We start from the raw sequence: 22,117 nt of genomic DNA, 5'->3' as shown, positions 1-22,117 counted from the left end.
AAACCAAATAACAAAGAATGCATTTAATGTTATTTTGTAATTCTAAATTGTTAATGAGGACAAAATGGTCATGAAAAATGTGTATTTAACATTGGCTAATTTTCCCTAATTTTCCCATGAGGAAAATAAAACCCAAGAGCGAGGAGGTCTTCACTTTCCCCCTTACTTTCCCATGTGCGAGACAACCATTTCCCATTCCTTGACTTACCAAACAAGAGAAAACATTTGATTTCCCATTCCTAAGCCTCAATCAACCAAACGGGGCCTAAAATTCCACACAAGCATGAAATGAATATGAGTTTTTCTATTTAAACCCCACACTTTTCTTTGTTCCCCCCAATACTTAAATCATTAAGCTCTTAAATTTTATTATTGTGTAAAAAGACAACAAAATGTCATCCAACTTAATACTTAACCCTAGTACATCTATACATACACCCCACACACCCCACAACTCTTCATACTAAGTTTTAGAAAAACGCAAACTCCTCTGCACCCTATTGCCAGATTACTTTTCTCTTTCAATCCAAGAAACCTACTACACTCTCATCTTCTCTTCACAAATCCTAAATTGGGATTATGAGAGTAATATAGATGGATAGGGATGGAGTGGATATTACAAATTCCCTTGGCTTAGCGTTCCTTCCTCACCTCTCTCTCTCTCCCTCTCTTTCTTTTATTAACAGATTTCTTCCACACTTCTGCTTGTTGTTTTTATTTATCTCCTAAATGTACAACATATATATAATACGAAAATATACATCAAAATACCATGTGACAGATCCGTTTTCCAGAGCAAAACAAAAATCTTGATGAAGAACGACTACCCTTGTAAGCTATTACTTGTAAAATATTTATTACACTATGTTACATTGAAAAAGTATAGAACTTGTTCTACAAAAAAATAATATTCAGGTGCAAAAGAATAATTATGCAATAATGCCTGTAAAATGCTAGTATGAAATTGCAAGATGGACTTGAAGATCTTAGGAGTGTGGGGTGTGAGGTTGATGAGTTTTATAAATTTTTTTTTTTTTTTTTCTGATGGGTGTGTATTTATGGGTAGTATGGAATGATAATGGAGTTTTCTTAGAAATTGTGAAAATTTGAATTAGAAGTTGAGGTGAACTTAGAATATGAAGTGAATAAAGAGAAGTGCGAGGTTTAAATAGAAAAACTCATGAATATTCTTTTTAAAAGTTTCAATTAAATACCACTAAATATTTTTAAAAGTCTTTTTTTTTTGTCGGAATTTTTTTTTTTAAGTCTTTAAAAATTTGAATTGGTTTCCTCCACACTTTTTAATTCTTTGAAAATCTTTAAAATCCGACAAAATGATGAAGACTTCTAGTCACTCAAAATTTAAAAAGTTCCAGGCAAAGCGGGAAACGAAAAGCTCCTGACATAGAAAAGACCGCAGCATTATTAGATGAAAAATAAAAAATAAAAAATACCATGTTTTCCTTTTCCATTGATGTTCTCTATTCTCTCTGCCTATATATATAGGGCCACAATCTCAAGGTTCTTTTTTTTATTTCGTTCGTATTATTTTGAAATGGCGGAGAGGAAAAGCAGCAAGAAACCACAGAGCCTAAATGACAGCCACTATCGCCTCCTCCAAGACCTCGGTTCTCCTTCTGCTAAACCCTTTTCCAGACTCGCTGGTATGAACCCCAACTCTTTACTCTGTCTGCAATTGTTTTCTTTTATAAATATAATTATTTTACGTTAAATTATATTTTTGTGGGTTTTCAAATATTGAATCAATAGAGGACGATAAAGAGGAAATGGAGGACTTAAAGCCATCTATGGTGAAGATCGAAGGCAGAGCTTCATCCAAAGACCAAAGCAACAACGACAACAACCGCAGTGATCATAGCATTCCCCATTTCTCACTCACTAGTTTTGATTCTTCTCCTGGTACTCATTTTTCGCTTTGCCCACAATCTGTTTGAATATATGCCCCTGTGACTGCAAATTGCAAAACTATTTCTTACAAGTTGTTTTTATTATTTGTATTTAGAAACAATTGTAGAACCAGAAAAACCCACAAAGGTTAAGGTTGAAGGTAGACGGCGTCTTTGTAAAATCTCATCGCGGCAAGAAAATGCTCCAGCTGAGAAAGCAGCGGTGCTTGATGAGCCCAATTTTTCTGATATTACTGATTTTGAGTCACCGACACTGCCTCAGAGGAATGCGAGTAAGACTAGTGCCAACACTGGTGGGAATGAGATTAGGGATATTCTTGATGACTTGAGCTCGAGGCTTGAGTTTCTGTCAATCGAGAGGAGGGGTGCCAGAAAAGCTGACATGGTTGAAGGTTCTTTCCCTTCGGTTATTTGTAAAGAAGTTGACGATGGAAAGAAAGTTGATTTGCCTGAGTATGAGAGTGCGGGCTCTTCATTTTCACTTGCTTCTGACATGTCTGATTCTTCTTTAGATGCTACTAAGAAGGCTAGAAATGGTGTCGAGAGTGTGGTAGATGATTATGAAGACAAGGGACGTATTCAATATGAGTCTGAGGGTGACAAATTTGGTAAGCAGACCCATGGTATGAAGATTACTGGTAAAGGGGTTGGTGGAAATGAATCCAGAAGTATGGGTGCGAAATTAGTGCTTGTTGGGGATTCTTTTGTGTCTGAAACTGAAGGAGAGGAGGCAAAGGCTTATTTGCAGAGTGAACCCCGTGGTGATAATTATGTGGACAGGCTGCCTACAAAACATGATGAAAGACAAAAGAAAAGAGAAGCTTCATTGGTGGATAAGAAACCAAAAACTGAGTGCCGTTCCTTGGTTTCTAAAGGTGGGAAAGGAGAGGTTGATGATGAGGATGGTTGTGTAGTTTTGCGTGACAAGAAGATAGTTAAAGAACTGGGGAGGTATAGTGGTAATTCTAAAGAGCACTATGATTCTGATGAGGTTATTGTGGTTGATGATTCTACAGATGATTCTGGTTTGGGGGATGATAGTTCTATTACTTTAAGTGGCCTCAAATCTACTTACAAGTTGCCAGGTAAGATTGCAACGATTTTGTTTCCACATCAGCGTGATGGCCTAAAGTGGCTATGGTCTCTGCATTGTCAGGGTAAGGGTGGAATCTTAGGTGATGACATGGGCTTGGGTAAAACAATGCAGGTAAAAAGATATAGTATGATTAACAAATATTTTGTTTTGGAACCCCTTTTTTTTTCTTTTGTATAATTTATGGATTCTGTTTATATCTTATTGCAGATTTGTAGCTTTTTAGCAGGGTTATTTCATTCATGTTTGATTAAAAGAGTAATGATTGTGGCCCCTAAAACGCTGCTTTCCCATTGGATTAAAGAATTATCATTCGTGGGCCTCTCTGATAAGATAAGAGAGTAAGGCTGCTTGCTCTTGTCTTTCATATGATTAAACGATAATCTGTGTAGGAAAACCAAATAGTAATCGCAAATTTGTGCTTCCATGTAGATACTATGGGACTTGTGCCAAAGCTCGGCAATATGAGCTTCAATACGTACTACAGGTAATTCCTCTATAATATACTTCAGGTAATTGATGTGTCCTTTTGTCCATTGAATCACAATTACCCTTCACATCAAATTACAAGTACTTAATATTCGTCCCCCTACATCTAAGATGCAATATATTTTTCAGCGAACAATATTGTTGACCATGCATTTAGCATTTACCTTTTGAATTCAAGGCGTAAATTGGAATTGAGGCCATTTCATTATTAAAGTTTGCTTGTTAAATCATTTATTTGTTTCAAATTTAACTACTGCAGAATGAAGCCTCATGGTGCCATCCACATAATATATGTGATTTTATTTTGAGTAAACTTTTAGTATGACCGTGGCTGCACTTTTGTTCTTTCATATTAAGAAGTATACTAAGATTCCATTTCGTTTTGCTCCCACATTCCATTGCTTTTCTTGTAGGACAAAGGCGTTCTTCTCACAACTTATGATATTGTGCGGGTTAATTCAAAATCTTTGAGGGGGAGCCGCTATGTCCATGACGATGAAAGTGAAGATATCATATGGGATTATATGATACTTGATGAGGTGAAAATGAATATGCTATTCAATTTGAGTAATTGACGTCTATTGGTTTGCGTAAGGAAACAATGTAGCTTCTGTTAGTTATGGTCATGCATAAGAAAGGTTATTTGTCAATTCAATTACTCGACCGGCCTCTCATACACCGCAGTGCATGATCCTGTCGAAGAAGGGACTTGTTTAATTATACATGCCATATATTTATCATGGATATACTATGACGAAACTTACATGTTTAATTGGTGCATTACTAATTGATTTAGTATTTTCTAAAATTTCAAGTGTCATTTTTTCAAGCAATTTTTGTTTTTGTTTTTAAACTTCTACTGATATTTTCAAGAAATTGTTCATTCAGACTTATAAATGTCTTTGAAATTATTAACAAAATGAAGTTTTGTTATTTAGTTAGTACATGTGAAATTTTCTACACCCTAGTGTTCAAATGAACATTTATACCCACATACTCACACCCATCCATCATACCAACTTACACTTGAAACTCACTTGGTTGCCTGTTCAAGTAAGCAACACTGGATTTCTTTTTATGAAAGGTGCATGAAACAACCTATTGTAGTTGAGATAGGACTTTCTTACTTGAATATAAGAACATCATGTCAACATGCCCATGCTATAAATTACTTTTAGTTTGATGGACCTATTTGCATCTCCAGGGGCATCTCATAAAGAATCCAAGTACACAAAGAGCCAAAAGTTTGCTTGAGATTCCTTGTGCCCATAGGATTATTGTAAGTGGCACGCCATTGCAAAACAATCTGAAGGTACTGTTTGTGGTTTCTTGAAGATTCATATTTGCTATTTTTATTCCATTGCGTTGTATGTGTCAAACAAAACATCGACATAATTTTGTATAATTTTGTATATTTTCTGTACTTTTGACTTTCAAAATAGGAGTTGTGGGCCTTATTCAACTTCTGTTGCCCTGAGCTACTGGGTGATAAGCAATGGTAATAATATTTTTCATGCTCTGGTTGCCTTCAGTTATGTTTCTGCTTCTGTATTCTGTATGAAACTGCGGAATTTTTTCAGGTTTAAGGAAAAATTTGAGTCTCTCATTCTTCGTGGAAATGAGAAAAATGCTTCAGATAGGGAAAAGCGTATTGGTTCCACGGTTGCAAAGGTAATGATACTATTATCTTCTAATATTCTGTGTTATCTGATTTGGTGTAATCTTTGTTTCAGTGTCAATGTTGCATTACCAGAGTATTGCAGTTGTTTGTTTATGTTGTATATCTCCTGTATCTAGCGAATAAAGCAGCTTGCGGATGTGGTGACAGTTGCTCAAATTCCTTAACTAGATGATTTTTATTTGCTAAATCAATAGGAATCAGTGTACAATACTACTTTGTTGTGGCCTCAGTTTCACACTCTGGAACGTTTCTGGTTGTTTTATGACATTCATTTAAAGTGGTAATGGACTAGCTCAAGTTTTAAATTCTCCAAAAATAGTTATTTACACTGAACTATGGAATGCAGTTGTACTCGTGATTTTTCCCCCTAAAATTTTGACTTTTTCTGTTTACTCCTTTCTTTGTTATTTATAGCTGCGAACTATGTTTCTTTCAGGCCTCTGATGATATTAATGATATACAATTACATTTTAAAACAGGAACTAAGAGAACGTATTCAACCATTTTTTCTGCGCCGCTTAAAGAATGAGGTATTTAATGAAGACAAAGGTCAAACAAATGCCAAACTTTCTAAAAAGAATGAGATCATTGTTTGGTTAAGATTGACTGGCTGTCAGGTTCGATCTGCTATACTCCAATGACATATTTTCTCTAAGTAGTTTCACATATTTTCAGTATGTTTCTCAAGTTAATCGTTTATTTGGTATAGCGGAAACTTTATGAAGCTTTTCTAAAGAGTGAGCTGGTTCTTTCTGCTTTTGATGGCTCCCCATTGGCCGCACTTACGGTACAGTTTGTTATGTAGTTCTTAGTTCTTTATTCTGCTTATTTCTAAAGGAGCTGGTTCTGGCATTAATTTATTTTTTGAATTTCTTTTGTATAGTTCAAATGAAAACAATGGAATCTTGCTTTAATTTATTCCCCATTGCTTTCCTATAATATACTGAAAAGACGACCATCGCTCTGTCTTATTGGTCTTTTCACGGTTATTGTGGGCTTCATATACTCTGCATGGGGTATGTTGGATATTTTGGTAGGAAAATAGATTGAGTTTCTTGTCCAAAAACATATAAACTAATTAGAGTAAACTTTTTGGAAAATAAGCTACAATTAGCTATTTAACAGGTCCTTGAACTTGTTGATGTTGGAAAATTAATCATCTCTTTATTTGTTTATAACAAATTCCTATTTTGATTCGTTTTAGATCTTTTTAAAACCTGTCCATTATTGGAAGAACAAACATCGCCTTTCACTCTGTTTTAAATGTATTTTGATATTTATCCTAGTAATAGAAGAGAGAAATATTAGTGCAGTTTGTTAATTCTTCTTTGAAAATAATGATGGGGAAGGACTGTTTGATATGAAACAGATCCTGAAGAAAATATGTGATCATCCACTTTTATTGACAAAGCGAGCTGCTGAAGATGTACTAGAAGAGATGGATTCGATGATGAAGCCAGAAGATACTTGCATGGCAGAAAAACTAGCAATGTACATAGCAGATGTTGCTGAGAAGGAGGACTTGGATGAGAGACGGGACTTTGATGAGAAGCATGCCAACATCTCATGCAAAATATCTTTTATATTGTCTTTACTGGTAAGGCTGCAATGTCCTAATAGATTTGACGCTCTCAGTGTTTTTATGCATAATACTAAAATGTCTTCAATGCCCTTTTACAGGAAACCTTAATTCCAGAGGGACATAATGTTCTTATCTTTTCTCAAACTCGAAAGATGCTTAATCTTATTCAGGTTAGTTATTCAGTTATGTCTGAAATATGCTAATAATATGAATTCTTGAGAGATGTCATTACATGGTCATTTCTGGGCACATCTTAATGCTTTCCTTAGTGAGAATCATAATCTTGATTGCTTGAAGTTTGTGCAATCTGGATGACTATGCTTGCCAACTAGGTGCTTAGAAGTGTTAGAAGAATTTAACCTGTCATTATAAAAAATTTCTTGCTGAAAGTGATAGAAAAATAATTGCTATTTCAACACATATTCAGCCAACTATCATGATGTTTTGACTAAATTTTCACAAGCACGTGCTTCATGCACATCTTGTTCGATTAAATGAGTTAAGTGGTTGTGAAGGATACAAGTTCATGAAGAGGTTGAAATTGTATAAGAAGACATTCAAGGTTTGGAATCTGTAGGTTTTTGGGACCTTAGAAAAGGTGAAGTAATCACAAAGGCAAGGCTTTGGACAGGCGGGAAGAGGAGGGGCAGGGGGGTTTAGATGATTCCTGAACTAGTGAAAAAAAATGTTAAGCCTGAGGTTTTTGGGGTTGGCTTTCAGAGAAGAAACTCCTTGGAGTCAAACAGCAAGAGTTTCTTGAGTAAAACAAAGGGATATCAGTTCGAGGTTGTTTCATAGGTTGGTCAGTTCCGGTGAATATGAAGCGCATGGATACAAGTTATGCCTTGGACTGAAAGACAATTCCTAATCTGCTTACAAGGATGAAAGAATGTGATCAATAAGTTGGAGCCCGAGGATGTGAGATTAATTGAGTTGAGAGGTGGTGATCTTTTTAAAAAAAGAAACATTACTGCAAGAGTACTGCAAGGACTATATTACCAGACTTGGATTAGAGACCAATTCATCAAGTAAAAGTTTTGGAAAGGCCCTTTGAGGAGGGGTATAGAAGGAAATTTCTGAGTGTAGAATCAATTTCTTCAGGCCCAGATTGATTGTCATGTTGGTTGGAACAGTACAACCTCTCCATTTTTTATGCCACTGGACAGGGCATGTTGTCATTTGCCAAACATTTGTCAAGACTGCATTGCATCGTGCTTGTGCTATTAATATGTCTTAGTCATCCAATTAAGATTAGACAGTGTTCAACCAACTGACAACATTAAATTGAGGGAATGCTTTCCCGAATTCAAATGGATTTTAAGAGATAAATATTGTAGTTTGCTTATTTAACAATTTGTATGCTCCAAATAGGTGAACTGGTAGTATTTATGGATGACCTTTTCTTTACAGGAATCACTAGTGTCCAATGGTTACAAGTTCTTACGCATCGACGGTACCACAAAAGCCATTGACAGAATGAGGGTTGTTGATGTAAGTGTTATAAATCATTTAAATCAGAATTTTTTTTAACAATAGTTAGTTAGAATGGTCATTAAATTATATTAATCTTGTGTGTAGGATTTCCAAGAGGGTAACGGGGCTCCCATATTTCTCCTAACATCACAAGTAGGTGGTTTGGGCCTTACGCTTACACGAGCAGATCGTGTGATTGTGGTTGATCCTGCTTGGAACCCAAGGTGTTCTCTTATAATTTTTAATTATAAATTTCAACTTATTTTCTATTTGGTTTGATAAGTCTCTTCATTTTCAGAAACAAAAGTATTTACCCATGTCTGCTGTTGTCTTGTATCTGTTGGCTACTTTGAGGTGGTTGTGATTTGTTTTCTTGTCCATGTGTGGTTTTGATATTCTTTCTGGCTTTGGACTGATATGATCAGTATTCTTTTCCCTTTTGCATGGAAGGTTTAGTTCTCCCTGTAATCCTAAAGCCCGCTTAAATTGAATTTGAGAACAAATTTTTGATACACGACCACGGGGGATGTCAGATGTTCTCCTAATGTAGTTCTAGAGATAATATCAGCATTCTTCTCACATTTATCACTTTTATTGGTTATCACATGTTTTTAGGTTTTTTTATTGTTTATTTATGAGAATCATACTATCTTAATAGAACATATGAAAGTTACAAGAACAAAACAGAGGAGATAAGATGAGGTTTATCACATGATGATGATTAAGAAATGAAACTACTTCCACATATTTCCTTTTTTGTAAATTAAGATTAAATATTGAAAAAGAAAATTCTTTGATGTATTTGTGGCGGTTTTGCTGATCAAACTGTGTCTGTTCTCTTCCTATATATCCAATGGAAGATTGGAAATTTTAATAACAATTACAAGAAACCAGGTAAGCTATATTTGTTGCTTAATACTCATGGTACAGCTTACGAAAGAAGACAACATGTTATCAAAGATAATGCTTTTGATACTTTCAATGTTGCCTTTTGGAAAATAACGCTTCTCTTCTCTTTCTATATGTTCTGTGGAAGATTAAAAGTTCGAATTAAGTTTAGATTCATGTGTAAGCAATATGTCCTATGAAATTCAGTATATTCTTTCTTTGTTGAGGTTAACAAGGATATTAATTGTGCAATTTGTGGTTCGTATATTTCAGTACGGATAACCAAAGTGTGGATCGTGCATATCGAATTGGGCAAAATAAGGATGTCATTGTATATAGATTAATGACTTGTGGGACTGTTGAAGAGAAGATATACAGAAAACAGGTTATTTTCCCTCTATTTAGATGCTGTATTATGAATGATTTTAGAATGCTTAGATAAGTGTTTTGGGGTCCTTTACTGTGGTTTATGAAGATTGCTTCAAGTGGTGAACGCTACATCCTATATCTATAGGACTTTAAGTATAGCTGCTTAAATGGTTATTGTCTTTTCGTGTTATAAAAAACTTGCCATTCCTTCTATGCTATGCTGCGATAGCATTTCTTCCTGTTTAAATATCTATTTATTTTATGTGTGGTTCAGTTATGCTTCATACTTTTGAACATCATGTAGCACATCATCGTATTAACTCTTCAAAAATATATTGTTTAGATATACAAGGGGGGATTGTTTAAAACTGCAACCGAGCATAAAGAACAGATGCGGTACTTTAGTCAACAGGTGAATGCTTACAAAGTTGTAATTGCTGCTATAGTGAGCATTTTTATATCCTTAACATTAGAGGAAGAGGAACACTCATTCTATACTTAACTTTTATTAATATTTCAGGATCTATGTGAACTTTTTGGTCTCCCAAAAGAAGGTTTTGATATCTCCCTTACTCAGCAGCAGCTATATGAGGAGCATGATCGCCAGCACACAATGTATGCAATTGTCGGGCCTAATATCTGTGACTTTTAACTATGTTATTTTTATGATAATAAATGCACATGAATCTTTTTTTTTTTTGTGGGTTGACACATAAATCTGTGTTTGGATGCGCATATATTTGAGATTGAGATAAGATTCTGCAATTTGCTCTTTTTGTTCTTAAATTTGACACGTGTATTTGAAATTATATAATTTTTTTCCATCTCATGGTTCCCCCTCTCTCTCTCTCTCATTCATATATGTGTTCACAAGTTATTATACTCTTTTTTTCTCCCAGATGATGCTATATTAGATGTTTCTTTTAGTTTGTTCTTTCACTGGTAAAAATAGAATAGGGTACTAATAATGCGTAAGAATCTGACATAAGACTGGTTGTCATATTTTAGTGACTGAGGTTTGCTTGTATATTCTTTAATTTGACGAATTATGTTGCATACTATGATCTCTCCTGTCCTCCTTGAATAACATATGAAATTGATAGAATTGTTAGGATTTTTTTGAAGTTAAAATACTTGTAATAGTCTTTTTCTGACTTGAAGCAACATAAGTAGTGTTTGTGTTCCTGGATTAAAGAGTAATCCTCAAATCCTAGTCGGGAGCTTTGTGCAGTTTATAGAGTTAGAATCTAGAATATTACTTGTATGTGCTTGATTTTTTTGGTGCAAAAGATGTTTATTGTTTTAGCCTCAAATGTAGTTTAATTCCATCTCTTTTTTGGGCATGCTTCATGGATTCATATTTGAAATGACTTTCAGAGTATACACTCCATTCAAGATTTTCTTGCAATTCTACTGTATACTGTAGGGACGAATCCTTTAAGTCCCATATTGAATTCCTGGAAACACAAGGCATAGCAGGAGTCAGTCATCACAGTTTACTCTTCTCCAAGACAGCACCTGTAGCAGTTGTAGAGGAAGAGGAGGAAGCTGAAAGGTAGACCCATTTATTTCTTTAACTTTCGCCAGAACAGATTTATTGTTATTCTTTTTTGTCTTCTTTTCTTTGGAATCTTTTGCTCGTTCGCAAAAAGGTAAATTTCCCTACAGTTGAGCGCTAAGTACGCATGTCAGCACATAAACTACAACAAACTTTATATTAGTCCGGAAGTGAGTTTCTATTTTTTTGAATCATTCTTGAGCTTTATCGGATTGTTGTTGTTTCCATTTACATCTTTGTACTAGTGTGAGACTCAGTTTGACCCGGAAATATCGTTTGAAAGCTTCCCAGTAAAAACTGTGATATTGGTAATACTGAATATGCATTGGGCATTTATGACGAGTTACTTCTGAAATCTTATCTGTTTACTTTGCTATACTGGGCACAGGATCAGGGGAGCTTCAACTGCAGGAAGGTCATCTTCAAGTTCTTTACTCGAATGCAATGTGAACGGGTAGATCTCTATGAATCATGGCGTTTATCCCATTTGTGAACAGGAAAGAGATTATTGTATGTGATGAAATTTTTGGTTTTAATTGTTGACAGGGCTGAATATGCTTTCAAGCCAAAGGATGTAATATTAAACAAGAAGCCTTCTTCACCAAATGATGCGGGTAAACTGACAGAATCGGAGATTAAACAGAGAATCAATAGGCTGTCACAAACTCTTGCAAATAAGGTATTCTTACTCATTGTCTACTTTGTTCATTTAACGCCTGGTTTTCAGTGAAGATATCCTTCTTTGGAACAAATATTCGTGCTCATTTTAGTTTTAATCCTATTAATTGATTCGCCCTTGTGATTATATTTTTAAACAATGTCTGCAGGCTATGGTTTCAAGATTACCAGATAAGGGAGAGAAGATACAAAAGCAAATTGCTGAGTTGAATTCTGAGCTTTATAGACTTGGTACAGTGGAAGGAAATGAGAGAAATGTTATTAACTTAGATGATATAACTGGGGAGTTTGAAAGGGTGTTGATATAAGATAATGTTGCTGAGCAATGAAACATGGAAACAGAAAAGGACTACGTTATTATTGTTACTATTATGCTCTTGGTTAAATCTTTCATTTAAAAATATGATGCTGTGTTTTGTACGACTGTCCTATGCCCATATATGCTTTCTGTCTCGTAGTTTTGGTTAGTAAATTTGAAGGCATTCTGATTTCTTTTGTGGTCGCTTTGTTTATTGGTTAATTCAAACAATTCACATGATGAGTATCTACTTTTGTTATTGTTATTTTTTAATACACGCTATAGTATAAATATAAGGGGATGGAAGCTTTTCACACATTCTCAATGTTTCATAGGATTTCGAACATGAGACTATTGATTTGTAAGTCAAAACCCTTTTTCCACTAGACTGGACTTTGTTGACACTTTTGTTATTATCTTAGGAAGACTAATGGCATTGCTACGAGTCGTTTTCATGTGTAACATTGTATGAAGTGTTTGTTATTAATCGCTAATACCAATTTTTAAAGTTGCTTTACATCATTCGTGGAATATTGAGTAGCTTTAAGTTCACATCTTACGTAATGGAATGGCCTAGTTTAATAAGAGAGCTTCTAGGAATGGATAATTGAATCTTTATTTTCCCCTAATTTTGAGCCATTATTTCTTAAGGACAAATTTTATTGGGTTCTAGGGTTTTTAATGTTTTGGTGATGCAAGATGCTTGAAGGAGTGCTTGGATTTTTCTTTTGCCAAGGCTTCTAAAAAGAAAGTGTTCTTGGTTTCTTGTTCTAGATGTTGACCACATACTTTGCTTTGGTAAACTTTGTATGATAGCCACCTACATTATTAAGGACTATTTAGATATTTTTATGTATTATCTGTTATATATTCCTATGCATATGAAGTTTTTTGAACATTTTATCACATTTAAGCTACTTGTTGAAAATATGTTTTTCCCTGATTTTCGTTTATAAATAAGAGTAGTTTATAGTATTATCCATTTGATACTCGTATTGTACACGTACGTATGTATTTTTCAATTATACTTTCGTTTTCCATATAATACTTGTATAACACTTCCTTTTTATTTTTTACTTTTCCAGAGTTATTATTTGTATAAAGAATTTAGTATTTTTCCCGTTTAATACTCATATTCTACACGTACGTATGTATTTTTCAATAATACTTCCATTTTCCCTACACATCTTAAAGGCGAGATACAAGTTTATTTATTTATTTAAAGCAAACATAAAATACACGTATTGTACATGCATGTACATATTTTTCATGTTTAATATATGTATTTTTTACAAAATCTTCAATAATACACACAAACTTAACGTATTATACACATAATTTCCACATATTATTGATTAACAATAATACATTAAATATTAAAATAAATTATTGTAAAATATTATATACAGGCAGAAATTTTCAGTTGTAACTTGACAGAATTATAATTTTTATAATAAATAGTACGGCCGCGCAGCTATACTGTGTCTTTTTTCTTTTTAATAAATAGTATAGCCGCCGGCTATACTGTTGAAATATATTATAATAAAAGAGTATAGCCAATCGGCTATACTCGGTGTTTTTTTAAATTGTTTTTGAAATTAATAGTATAGCCATGCGGCGTTTAAATTTTTATTCCAATTAATAGTACAGCCGCCCGGAGATACTGTTCAAATACAATATATTCAAAGAGTAAAGCCGCGCGGCTATACCCCGTGTTTTATTATAAAAAAAAATTTCAAATTAATAGTATAGTTGAAAAAAGGCATTGACTTGCAGAATCGTCTCATATTCGAACCCCCTTATCCCTTGTAGTTTGTATTATCATTTGTATTTTTTTTTTTTTAAACTTTTTAAAATTTTAATGAATTATTATTGCACATATGGGATTTGCAAGTAACAAGCAACTATATAATTTTGTTTGTCTTTCAAATTGGCATTGCCTCTACTAATAGAAGGTCTGGGCTCAACTTCATATTTAGGCCCATACTCAATTATGGAAACGTTTGTTTCCTTTTTCAATTGGGTAAAGAGTTTGGTTAGTTTCCTGATACAAGTAGGAGATTTTGCTTTTGACTTGCGAGACAAGGAAAGGTATGCTCAGTAATCACTATATATACAAGGACTTCCTAGCCTATAACTCATACTTTTCTAATTGAGAGATCAAAATTATCAATATGGAAGTGAACAGAGAAAATCACGATGAGGGTGAGCAAAGAAATTACCAGAGGAGGCCACAAAGAAGAAGTGTGGAAAAAATCGAGTGGACGCTGGAGCACCACAAGCAATTCGTGGACACCATGATCCGATTAGAATTGGATGATCTCAGAGTCCGTACAGCCAGGCGGACGATCCTGATTGTGGAGCTCATGAACAACGAGGCCTTTAGGCTTTTTCCGCGGTCAACTCTCTTGACCCACATCTCCAACTTTCAGCGTTTCCAGAAAATCTCTGCTCGCGGTTTTCAGAAAACCAGCGCTCACAATGCTTTGATGAGAGACTTTGAACGACTTAACATTAATAAGAAGAAGGATGAGGAGAAGGAGGACGACATGTCGTTTTCATGGAAACTGGAGCATCATAAGAAGTTTGTGGAGGCAGTGATCCAGTTGGAATTGGGGCGGGTAAAGGTAACCCAAATGGGCATTCTGAAGATCATGGAAGAGGAGCACCGCCAGGGCCTCACTGTTCGGGCATTGGCGAAGCATCTCTTGGGATTAATGGTTTTACAGAAAAAGACTCAAATATCACATATTCAAACTCAATTATCACATTCTCAAACTCAATACTACGCCAAATTGGAGAAGGCTAGAAGAATAAAAGAAATCACATGCACGTTATCTAATGTGAATATCTCTCCCGTCACGCGATCTAATGCGAATATCTCTCAGGTCAAGTGAAGTGACTAGTTGTGATTGTGTGACTACACTGGTTAATGAGATGTATGTTTTATTAATTCAATATGAATGCTATTCGGTTATGTTGAAACTCTTTGTTGCGGGTAATCATTCAGTTTTTGAAACTTACCCTTCAAGAACTCATCTTTTGAATGTATGGATTTTGGTTAGCCAAGCACTATAGTCTAATGTGTACCCAAAATTATGATCAATTTATTGCAACTTTCTTTTCCAAACACATAAGCCAACCCAAGCAGGAAAGTACATATGCACCAAACCACTTGAATCAAATCAAGGGGTGGGGCATGTGATCAGCATTAATTAGTTGTTTTGCCAAAATCACATTTGAACAATATTGCCATGCTTTTTGTTGTTGTTTTGCCAAAACTCAAGTCAAATGGGTAATCTTAAATATGCAACACGAATTAAAAGAAAAAGAAACTCAGATGGGTAATCTTACTTTCTTCAATGGGGGGATGTCTCTGCTGAGCATGTGATGTTTTTGCAAGAGAAATAAGCTCGTGGCAACTCATTGTTGTGATTAGGCAAAGTTAATTGAAACTGGTACAAAATCAAATACAGGTATTAGCAGAGTGGGGATAAATCTCCTTACCAGACTAATTGCAATTTGGTATAAAACATTAGAAACAAAATACTTGGCTCCTTACCAAACAAATTGCAATTTGGTATGTGTGTAGAAGTTATTTTTGTAGTTTGATTAGTTACTTTTGCATATGTGTTGATGTGTGATTTGAAGGTCACTAGAAACTACATAATTTCGGTTGTTTCTTTTAGACTAGCACCGTCTCTCCTTATAATAGAGGGATTGGGCTCAACCCCATATTTAGGGCATGTCAGCCCAATTGGCCCATTGATGCCTGGGTTACTGGCCCATATTCAATTATGTATCTGAGCTGGGAATAACTTTGAACATTTTATATTCCCTTTTTTCAAAAATGGACAGAGGTATTCATGCTCTCCATTGTAAACTATAAATTTTGGTTCGCAAGTTACACTTAAATAGATGATGCAGCAAACTAAAACAAATATACGCACTCACACACTCACGTTGCGCCATTCTACAAAAAAGATAGCCTGCAGTTGAACAGGACATCAATGGCTGACTAATTTACTCATACATTATGAATAGAAATCATGCTAGTCTAAGTTTGGAGCTATTTCAAGGATGGTGGGTGTTTTCAATTTTTTTTTTCGTTTGGGTTTCAAAAATGAGCCTACCAAACAGGTTTTTTGGGCTTTGGACTTAAAAATTGTTTCTAAGTTTATAAAATTGGATTCAAGTCCAATATCAACATCAGTTCAGAAATTTTCTCATCCCTCAATGCAGAAATTTTCTCATCTCAACATATATGCTATGAACCAGCCTGCCTACTACATGATGTAGTGCTTCATCTGGGTAAGGATGCCAAGTTAGCATTCATTTTTAAAAAAAATATGTTAAAGAAATTATAGAAGTCTAGAATAAAAGCCATACAAATCTTAAGAAAGTTTATAAAACAATTATATAGAAGTCTTTTGAAAGTAATCTAAAGTTCCATAAAGTTCTATGAAATTTGGCACTTAAACAAAATCTTTTTAAACGCTCTAGAATCCTAATTGAATACAACCTCATAAGTGTCCTATTTTATTTGGGTTAGGATTTTTGTTTTGGCTAGGGCTTTTATCCTATTGTCTCTAGGTTTTAGTTGATTATAAATACCCCTTTTATTTAATTGATTATAGAGAGAGATTTGAGATTTGAGTTATTTGAAAAACCCAAGCGTGAAAAGAAGAAGAAGAAGAAGAAGAAGAAGATCGCGGGTTTTGTTTGAGAATTTGGGTTTTGCTGAAAAGACAATGACTTTTAAATCCCTCGTCGGAGATCTCAATTCCAGGATACATTTTATGAAACCACTGATCCAAGACATAGAAAAGTATAGCACTTTGTTGGGTCATCCCAAGGATGAAGTAGAAAATTTCAAAGAAATAATGAAGGAAGGCGATGCACTCGTTACCAAGTGCTCCACCATTTGCTGGTGGAATGCCTACCAAAAGTACAAATATGCCAAGAAGCTTCATGATTTGAACAAACCTCTCAGCAGGCAGATAACCATACTGGAGGAGGAGTTAACCATACTGGAGTTGGAGGGAGTGAGGGATAGGAAGGAGATCTTGTATGGGTTAAAGCAGATTGCGGAGAAATTTGAGAAATTGCAATTGGACGCTGCTCAAATTGTTAGAAATTTGGAAAGTAATTTAATTGTTATTTAGTTTCCTTTTATTTGTTGATTGTAATTTGTAATTGATTTGGAGTAGTCTCCAAGTAACCTAGTTCCCATTTTTTATAATTGATTTGGAGTAGTCTCCAAGTAACCTAATTCTCCTCATAGTTAACTTTGTATAAATACTTAGCCTTTTGGCTCTATCCCTCAACTTGCAGCACCTGGGACACATTGGATTCGAGTAGAAAAGCCAAAGCAGGGTGGCTCATAGACTTTCTTAAGTTGGTTCCCTAGCTCCTCAAATCTGCTTTTCATTTCCAAAAGCTTTATAGCAACATATAATTAAAAAGATGAGATGAAAAAAGAAGAAAACTTTGGAAAGTTAAGGATGCCGTGACCTATCTCCTAATATCAGATACCCTTCATGTACAACATATGGAAAGAAACGATTATTATGCTGACCAGAACAGAACGGATATTCTCAGTGTCCTGCCACTTTTTTTTCTAATCCATTCGCCTCAAGAACAGAGAGACTAGTGAATTCAAGGGCAAACCAGCTTAAGACACTCAGACTGCGATACAACGATTAGATCAAGGAGGAGGTAAAACCTCTGGCGAACAGCCTCTCTTCCAGGACCTTGTTTAAGCGACTCAACCAACAACTCTGGCTGAACAAAGACAAAGGAATGTACAAAGGAACCCTACTAATATACCACCATGTGTATTTTCAAGAGGTTCAAACTGAAAAGGTGGCTAGTTAAAGCTTGATGAGCGGCTCCATCTCCCTTGCAAGTAATCTTCTAATGAGATGCTTTGCTCACCACTGCTAGTAGAAATGGAATCATCTTCCAAGTCTAGCAGCGCAAGGTTAAGATGCGATTGAATGTTAGAAGGAAGTGCTTCTCCGTCCAATGCTTCAACTTCTTCTGATGCACTGACCTGTTGCCTTGCACACCTTGTAACTTCCTCATCTCCTTGGAGAAGCTTCAAAACCTGGGATTGAGGAAAAGAAAACATCACCAAATAAATAAATTTGAAGTTATATAAAAACCAAAAAGTTAAGTAAAATGCAAAGCTGAAAGTGAAAGCAAAAATTAAACTTACAAGGTTGATCGGAGGCCGAAGCTTAGGTGTATGTCTAATGCAAAGGTTAGCAGCCAAAACCATTCTCTCAATTTGATCCTGGTCGTAGTCATTACCCAGGCTTGGATCTAACAGTAGGGCCACGCTCCCACTCTTCAAAATTGGCTTTGCCTGGAATCAACCCCCATTCATTGACATAAATCAATTAAGTACACTTTCACAGAATCACTATTGCAACTTCTTTGTAATAGCACATTTATTGGACACGAAAAAAATAGAAAATGTGCTTCCTTTCTCAGAAGTAAGTTGCATTCCTTTTAATCTTACATATTCACGACAATCACAATATTCAGAAAGAGTAGACATGAAAATAATTCCATGCCCCATGTTTGAACTTACCCACATCACCAGACTTTCCTGGCCCTTTGTATCTTTACTGTAGATTGGTTTTCTCCCTGAAAGAAGCTCAAGGACCACAACCCCAAATGCATAGACATCAATTTTATCACTCACTTTGCCATGCATGAAGTATTCTGGAGCCAAGTAACTGGCACAGTAAAGAGTGTTAGAAAGAATATGTGAAGGGGAATATATAGACTAAAAGAAGACACTACACACCCAAATGTTCCTGCAACATCTGTGCTACTAATATCGGATGACGTCGATGCCCAACTAGCAAGTCCAAAATCTGAGAGCTGCAGAACCATGATAAGGGGATGAGCAGATGAAGCTTCAAATAATTAACAAAGCATATTGAAGTTATAGCACAGAACCTGTGGCTCAAAATCATCTGAAAGAAGGATGTTGGAAGACTTCACATCCCTGTGGATTACAGGTTCTTCACAGCCGTAGTGTAGATAATCGAGGGCCTCTGCTACACCTACGGCTACATTATATCTCTGCTTCCAACCAAATGCATTCCCATCCTTCTTATTACCTTGATCAGAAATTATCCTTTATGAGTTAAGAAAACTGAAAATAGGGAGAGAAAAAAGAGAGTAAAGTTTTCGAGTCCAAAGAAATAGATACCATAGAGGTTCTCTTCTAGGCTTCCTCTTGATATAAAATTATAGACCAAAAGTAAGTTGTTTTCGTCGAAGCAGAATCCAAATAAGGAGATTATGTTCTTGTGGTTTAAAGTTGTGAGTATCTCAATTTCATGAACAAACTCGTTCAAGATATCTCCAGATGGCTTCAAGAGTTTCACTGCCAACTCTTTGCCATCTGAAAGGCAGCCTCTATAAACATTACTACTGCCACCTTTACCAACCATGTTCTCTGAAAAATTCAATTTAAGAATTGTTAGTATAACATCCAACTTTGAGTCAACTCAAAACCAGGATTGTAAAATTGGGGAAAAGAAACAAACCAGGCCCGAAGTTGGAGGTTGCTGACAAAAGTTCCTTATAGCAAAACAGTCTACAACTGGATGAATATTTCTTACATAAATCCAAAAATTCTTCAGGAAGGGGCTCCATGCCATGGTGAGGAGATAGAGGAGGGCAGACTGCGTTAGGCCCAAACGGCACAATTGCTCCACTTATTCCATTCAGCATGGAAGAACAATCATGATCCTGTCCAGAATTCACCAGTTTGTGATCAGGATAGACAACAGCTGAAGTATTCCAGCTCAATGGTCTCAAGGCCCATCCAAAAACAGATTTCTTTTTCTCAGTTTTCTCCATGTATTGTCGCTTTGGTAGAAATGTGTGACGAAGAAGTGACCAACCAGGTTTGAAACACTGCGAATCTTGAATCTTGATAGAGTTTGATGTAATGTCGAGTCTTTGGATTGGTACCAAGGCCAGTGAATTTTCTTCACCATCTTCCCCTTCCGACTCATCAGTTAATTGAGTCCCAGAGGTTTCCCGAAAAACTGAATCCGCTGCACAATTCTCACAATTTCTCTTTAGTGTTTTCTTGCCACACTTGGAACAAGATTTTCTTATTAGATGTCGACATTGATTAAGTTTAGCATCATTAGGTACTTTTGCATTCTTGATCAGTGACAAACTAGTTTTGTCATAACTCTGGTTCTGATCATTATCTGTTCATCAACAAGGCAAAAAAGTGAAAGAGTTAAGCATGGTACTAACACCAAAGACAAATTTATAACAAAAACACACTCTAGGAATCATCCTTGGATCTAACATCAACAAAACCCAGAAGAAGAATTATCCAAACCTTGAATTTTATCTGCATTGCTATCAGGTCCGTTCCTCTTGAATACGACTTTGCCATTATCAACGGCGAAAACCGAGAAACTTCTGGACAACTTTCTCGCACAGTACTTGGCAACAGAGGCAGATGACCCAATTCTATGGTGAGTTTTGGAAGTTCCAACAATTGTAGCAGCCGCATGGTATGATTTTGCTTCTTGTACTAGAAGCTTCCGGACAGAATTGCCTCTACAGACCTTAAGCTTCAGATCAACCTGTTTACAATTCAAATATTCTCAACCTCCAAAGGAATTAAAATTTAAAAAAAATTCTTTCAGGTGGTTTTTTCTCAGGAGAAGTTAACATAAAATAAAAAGTTAAAATGAGGAACTCAACCTGCTTTAAGTTGCAGAAACCTTCATAAGCAGAGAGCACAGAATCGAATGTCTTTACCAGTGAGAGCAAAGACGAAGTCCCCTCTACAAAACCCAAAAACCAAAATTCATTCAACAGAACACAGAAACCCACAAAAAAGAAAAAAACAATCACAAACAAACCACAATGAGAGAGAGAGAGAGAGAGCAGACCAGAGGGGGTGTGGGGGTGGTCCTCAAGGACATGAATGGCGATGACATTGTCACCAGGCTCCGCCACTTTGACGAGTGCCCACGTCAGCAGCTCCTTGCTGTGTGAATCTAACTTCACCCCGACCACCACCGTCTTCCCACCACCACCCCCGCCTTCTCCGGTCAACAACTTCATCTCACCACCGGCTGCCTTCAGTCCTACGTTGTTTCTTTCCCAGAGAAATCAGTCACTCCAATGGCACTGGCGTTTGTTTGTCTGTCTGTTCCGTTGAGAATTGGAAACTGGAAATTGGAAATTGGGAAATCAAATCCTTGTTGGTTGGTTGGTGAACATGGAGATGGTCTCGGAGGAAAATCTTATGCTGTTTCTTCGGCTCCTCTACCTTGTTCACTTGCTAATCTCTCTCTCTCTCTCTCTCTCTCTCTCTCTCTCTCTTGTGCCTGCTCCAGAGAGATGAGTGTCCGGCCATTTTGCTCTAAATTATTATAATAATAATAATAATTAATACTAATAATAATGCACCCTTCTTTACTAACATTCTTATTTTTATAAAGCACAAGAGATGCAACAAATTAGAACAAGAGATCTTTTTTCTTTTTTGCTATGTTTTATTCTGTTTCAGGCAGGAGTTTTCTTTTTGGTAAAGACACAAAAAGGTAAAAAGAATACCCGGCTGGATGGAAATCATGGAAAGGTAAACAAGAATTTTTAATTATTATAGATTTTTGCTCCATCCATCCAAAGTACAAACCCATGTGCTAATTAATATAAAAGCAAAACGAATCTTCTACTTCTAGCTGCACCGTCGCTTTTTCTTTTTTACATTTAACCATATTTTTATGGTAAACTACTGAATTGCCCCCTGAATTTATACATAATTATCAATTTACCCTTTGATCTTTTTAATAAAAACATTAAAAGGGCAATTCAGCAGTTTATCCTATTTTTATTACCATAATGTTTCAAGATAATTCATTACAGGATCTAATCTAACCTTGACAAAACTAAAATTGGCTCAGTTTCTCTTCATCGACCCAAAAAAAAAATTACGGTAATTCATGAGAAGTCCTACCGAGCAAGGTAGATATTATCTGCTAGACTGAACTTCCCAGCACCAAATTTACATTTAGAGAT

At 35.6% G+C, this 22,117-nt stretch overlaps 3 protein-coding genes across 3 annotated transcripts; 2 read left to right on the top strand and 1 right to left on the bottom strand.

The window, feature by feature from the left end:
• Window positions 1–1,359: 1,359 nt before the first annotated feature.
• Window positions 1,360–12,241, top strand: CHR24 (chromatin remodeling 24). The gene is made up of 22 exons (XM_021955327.2): window positions 1,360–1,664; window positions 1,771–1,920; window positions 2,024–3,135; window positions 3,232–3,362; window positions 3,454–3,508; window positions 3,924–4,049; window positions 4,715–4,822; window positions 4,953–5,008; window positions 5,091–5,181; window positions 5,671–5,808; window positions 5,901–5,978; window positions 6,561–6,788; window positions 6,872–6,943; window positions 8,184–8,264; window positions 8,352–8,470; window positions 9,408–9,519; window positions 9,847–9,915; window positions 10,024–10,118; window positions 10,930–11,058; window positions 11,450–11,515; window positions 11,608–11,740; window positions 11,889–12,241. Exons 1-22 carry the CDS (start codon window positions 1,475–1,477, stop codon window positions 12,045–12,047), a joined length of 3,498 nt encoding a protein of 1,165 aa, XP_021811019.2. The 5' UTR covers window positions 1,360–1,474; the 3' UTR covers window positions 12,048–12,241.
• Window positions 12,242–13,838: 1,597 nt separating this feature from the next.
• Window positions 13,839–15,075, top strand: LOC148294813 (uncharacterized). Its single transcript, XM_088251312.1, has one exon. The coding sequence runs from the start codon at window positions 14,212–14,214 to the stop codon at window positions 14,932–14,934; it is 723 nt and encodes a 240-aa protein (XP_088107438.1). The 5' UTR covers window positions 13,839–14,211; the 3' UTR covers window positions 14,935–15,075.
• Window positions 15,076–17,509: 2,434 nt separating this feature from the next.
• LOC110754283 (kinase with adenine nucleotide alpha hydrolases-like domain-containing protein) lies at window positions 17,510–21,528 on the bottom strand. The gene is made up of 10 exons (XM_021955339.2): window positions 20,983–21,528; window positions 20,792–20,874; window positions 20,421–20,670; window positions 19,606–20,283; window positions 19,266–19,514; window positions 19,010–19,173; window positions 18,855–18,931; window positions 18,636–18,783; window positions 18,258–18,407; window positions 17,510–18,146 (listed from the first exon to the last, which is right to left on the bottom strand). The coding sequence occupies exons 1-10, from the start codon at window positions 21,155–21,157 to the stop codon at window positions 17,907–17,909; spliced, it is 2,214 nt and encodes a 737-aa protein (XP_021811031.1). The 5' UTR covers window positions 21,158–21,528; the 3' UTR covers window positions 17,510–17,906.
• Between the last annotated feature and the right edge of the window lie 589 nt (window positions 21,529–22,117).

The sequence above is a fragment of the Prunus avium genome, chromosome 4 (genome assembly GCF_965620075.1).
Source record: "Prunus avium chromosome 4, drPruAviu1.hap1.1, whole genome shotgun sequence".
Lineage (NCBI taxonomy): Eukaryota > Viridiplantae > Streptophyta > Magnoliopsida > Rosales > Rosaceae > Prunus > Prunus avium.
Note: the sequence above shows the minus strand (reverse complement) of the source record. Positions and strands in the feature narration are given on the sequence as shown.

What these genes read in the sequence shown, in the direction of transcription:
- LOC110754283 (XM_021955339.2), bottom strand. Translation starts at nt 21,157, where the DNA reads ATGAAGTTGTTGACCGGAGAAGGCGGGGGTGGTGGTGGGAAGACGGTG. An exon ending in CAATGCAGATAAAATTCAAG is followed by an intron (nt 20,284 to 20,420) that starts GTTTGGATAATT and finishes GTTGATGAACAG; the next exon opens with ATAATGATCAGAACCAGAGT. An exon ending in AGGAAAGTCTGGTGATGTGG is followed by an intron (nt 18,408 to 18,635) that starts GTAAGTTCAAAC and finishes GGTTGATTCCAG; the next exon opens with GCAAAGCCAATTTTGAAGAG.
- CHR24 (XM_021955327.2), top strand. Translation starts at nt 1,475, where the DNA reads ATGTTCTCTATTCTCTCTGCCTATATATATAGGGCCACAATCTCAAGG. An exon ending in TAGTTTTGATTCTTCTCCTG is followed by an intron (nt 1,921 to 2,023) that starts GTACTCATTTTT and finishes ATTTGTATTTAG; the next exon opens with AAACAATTGTAGAACCAGAA. An exon ending in AGATGCTTAATCTTATTCAG is followed by an intron (nt 6,944 to 8,183) that starts GTTAGTTATTCA and finishes TTTTCTTTACAG; the next exon opens with GAATCACTAGTGTCCAATGG.
- LOC148294813 (XM_088251312.1), top strand. Translation starts at nt 14,212, where the DNA reads ATGGAAGTGAACAGAGAAAATCACGATGAGGGTGAGCAAAGAAATTAC.